This window comes from Microtus ochrogaster, chromosome 15 (assembly GCF_000317375.1).
Source record: "Microtus ochrogaster isolate Prairie Vole_2 chromosome 15, MicOch1.0, whole genome shotgun sequence".
Taxonomy (NCBI): Eukaryota; Metazoa; Chordata; class Mammalia; order Rodentia; family Cricetidae; genus Microtus; species Microtus ochrogaster.
Genome location: NC_022017.1, coordinates 15,358,342 through 15,362,008, shown reverse-complemented (window position 1 = coordinate 15,362,008; position 3,667 = coordinate 15,358,342). Strand labels below are relative to the sequence as shown.

Sequence of the window (3,667 nt, the reverse complement as noted above, 5' to 3'; positions counted from 1 at the left end):
AGGTTTTCACTAAGCTGCCTGAATCGGCCTTGATATTTCAAACCTCTGCCTCAATCTCCCAAGAAGCAAGGATGACAGGCCTAGACCACTAGGTCAGAGAAGTGTATTACACCAGGAAGGAAGTGCCTGTGGGCTCTGTATCTTCCGCAATACCTCCCCTCAGTCGGTTCATTCATTCATTCATTCATTCATTCATTCATTCATTCATCCTCACTTGGACACTCCCATCCTCCTCCCATGTGGAGAGATCCTAGTTCACAGAGTAAGCCCAGACGTGACTTGAACCCCAAGGAGTGAGCATTCAGCTGATAACATTTCCTTGTGCCACCCCCTTTCCCTCTAGGATTTGAACCAACATGCCAGAAAAGAGCTAAGCAATGAAGTTGTGAATTTCCATCAACAATGGGGGAAAGAAACTAAAGCCCAAAAGGGAAGCATTTCTTGAGCACCTACTGTGTCCCAAGAACCGCACACTGCCCTTGCTAGGTTCCCAAGACTGAGTGTGGCCACTCCCTTCACAGACAAGCAAAGTGAAACTCAAGGCAGATGCACGGCGGCGAGCCCAAAGTCACATGAGTCCCGAGTGGAGGAGCCGAGAGTCAGACAGCTGAATCCAGCCTCAAAGTCACACGGAAGAACTGAACAGATTTGATGGTGAGTTTCCCAGCAGCCTGGGGAGAAAGGGAAATTAGATACTTCATGAGATGGGGAGGGGCCGCATGTCTTTGGAGGGAGGGAGCTGAATGAATTTGTCTTTCTCGGGTGAGAATTGATGAGGAATTCAGGGAGGACCCTAGAAACGGGACATCCTTTGGCTTGTTTTAGGGAGGTTGCTGGGTAAAAGTCCATTCATCCCCAGAGAAGATCTAGCTTCAGCTCCTTCTTCCCCTGTGGCTGAATGCATGTGTGTGTGTGTGTGTGCATGTGTGTGCGTGTGTGTGTGTGCACGTGTGTGCATGTGTGTGCATTTGTGTGTGTGCGTGTGCAGGTATGTGTATTGTGTGTATGTGTCTGTGCATGTGTGTGTGTGCGTGCGTGTTTGTTTACCAGGTCCCAGCCCCAAGTCTGTCTGTCTTCCACTACTCCACTTTCTTTAGTACTCAGATGCCAGGGTCTCAGCTAACTGGCGAAATGCAAATGTCTTTAGGAAGTGTGTGCTGTGTCAGGAGCCTGCGCACAGACCCCTGTGGCCAAGGCTGGCTTCCTCCCACAGGGTCTGGGCGGGGCGGGCAGGAAGGTGCTGTGACCAGCCCTGTCGGCCACCCACCAGAGCAGCAGCTGAGCTATCAAGACAAACAGCTGGACCGCCCTCCCCCAGGGCTTCAGAATGGACCTGTGTCATGCAGGTAAGTGAACGGGGCCCAGCCTTGGGCCTCAGCATTTCCTCCTGCAGAACAGGGAAGCAGTGGTAGCCTTGCAGGGAGGGCCCCGGAGAGCACAGAAGTAAAACTGGTTTTAACCAGTCCCAAACATCAAACCCTGTGTGCAGATTGGAGACCAGGCTTGGCTGCTGGTCCCTGGGTCCCACAGGGATCTGAGTGGTCGCTGACCTCCTGGGTCAGCTCTGGGATGGAGGGTAATGTAACGGGGGGTGGGGAGTGAAGAACGAGACAGGAGGACACAGTGTAGGGAAGAGGGCATTGGGAAGCCTCGAGGGGATACATCTTGAGCACAGAGAGGGTTCTTAGGTGTTCTGAGCAAGAGTGTTCAGGCAGAGGGAAGAGCTTCTGTGAGGGCCCAGAGGCAGCTGGACAGAATGACCTCTGGTGAAGGTGGATGCTGTTGGTGGTGAGATGTGTCTGGATGGTGCAAGGGCCTGCAGCACATTTTCTGCTCTTGGGTCTGGTGGCCTTTGATGGAGTCTGGGGACACTGCCCTGAGGAGTAATGCGGACAGTGAGGCCCTAATGCAGTAGGCATCATTTACTCAGTAGCCAGGGTGCTGGGTCTAAGGGAGAGAAAAGAAGGAGGCCACAGAGTTGGTACAGGCGGGACAAGCTAATGTGGTTCTTGAGGGGCAGAGACCAGGGCTATGGAAGGAGCCTCAGAAATTCCCCCCGGAGCTCTGGCTTCTGAGGGATGGCAGTGGCTATCTGAGCTGGGCTATGTGACTCTGAACTGGCCCAGACCCATGCCTTTCTCCAAATGAAACCTAACCACCTAAGCCCTGAACAGCCTGGCCCCACCCACAGGCACTGGGCGTCCCCAGAGTCTAGGCCTAGTGCTGGGGACCCATCAGGCTCTTCCGACTGCCATTCATTTATGGACCAGATACACGAGACTATGAGAGAACATGGCTCTGGTCACCTTGCCCACGGCTCTCGCTGCCTCTCTGGGGTTTTGTGGGAGAGGGGAAGGTGCGTCCAGTCCCTCAGAGAAGGCAAAGGGACACTGGGTGACAGGCAGGCTCCGCCCAGGTCATTCAGAGTCCTTTACTCACTGGGGTCCTGACATAATGAGGTGACAGGACAGTCCGCACTTGGTGCAGATAAGGAACCTGAGGCTCCCAGAGGGGAGCTAAGGGTGCGGACTGGCTAGGCTCAGGTCATAAGGCCAATAAACAAGAAGAGCCTAAAAGAAGGGCCTGCCTTAGACAGGGGCTGCAAAAGGCTGGGATGCCATTCAGGCCGGTCTAGATACAGAAATGGACAAGGCCAATCTGTAGAGGATTTGGGGTTTCCGTGAATTGGTTTGTCTTTTGGTTCATTCCTCTTCTCATTCATTTTACCAACAGCCCTGCGATGCGCTTCCCGGCATTCAAGGGTGTTGGGCGGACAGAAAGGGGACTCTGACCTATACCTGACCTGGCACAAATGGGCAGAGTGAGAGAAGGGGCTGGGGACTTCCTGGAGGAGGCCTCTGGGAAGGGGGCGGTCGTTCTGTTTCCCAGAGCAGGTCCCACAGAGTTCTACAGTGGCGGGGGACTCCCCTCAGACTCATTGTCTGTGAATGGCTGACCCTTTGTCCTCCCGGCCCTGCCCACCTCTGAGAATGAGAAAATCTGCCCCGCAAGTGCCAGGGCTGGGCCTCTTCCTTCAGCAGGCCTTGGTTTCCTTGTGATGTTTATGGATAGGATGGTGACAAGGACTCTCTCAGGCTGCCCCACCCCACCCCGACTCTTGTTGTGGACCTGTCATGAAGGGAAGCAAGTCAAATCCCTCCCTCAGGGCCTACAAGAAGGTGAGCCCTGAACGTGAGAAAGCCCTGCCTGATGAAGGCCGGTGGTGAGCAGATGAGGGCAGGTGGCCTGAATCGAGAGGCCTCTGGCAGGGAGAGGAAGCTGCACTAGTGTCCCCCGTTTGATACCCCTCAACCCAATGCCCCTCAGGAGCACCCTCCCTGTATGCCCATGGTACCCCCTCCACCAACAAGGGGAAGTGGAGCCAGCTGTCCTGGAAGCAGGGTTGCAGACACTAAAAATATGATGGAAAAGAGGAAGGACAAGGGGGAAGTGGCGAGGAGCTGGGGTGGTGGCTTCAGGGCAGTGGGCATCGGGCACTCACTGACCTGAGACTGGTTCACAGAAGACAGAGCAAGCAAGGGTGAAGGGTTACAGGAGGCTGGGTGCACAGAGGTAGAGTGGACGGGGGGAAGGGTGGTGGGAGGCTGGGAGCACAGAAGGTAGAGTGGGCAGGGGTGAAGGGTGGTGGGAGGCTGGGAGCACAGAA

General features: G+C 55.0%; 1 protein-coding gene across 1 annotated transcript in view; it reads left to right on the top strand.

The window, feature by feature from the left end:
- Window positions 1-1,218: 1,218 nt before the first annotated feature.
- The window catches only part of Cyth4 (cytohesin 4), a 24,026-nt gene continuing 21,577 nt past the window's right edge, over window positions 1,219-3,667 (top strand). The window contains exon 1 of the mRNA XM_005354235.2: window positions 1,219-1,346. Coding sequence (XP_005354292.1) covers window positions 1,328-1,346 — 19 coding nt within the window. The 5' untranslated portion in view covers window positions 1,219-1,327. The remainder of the gene's footprint in view (window positions 1,347-3,667) is intronic.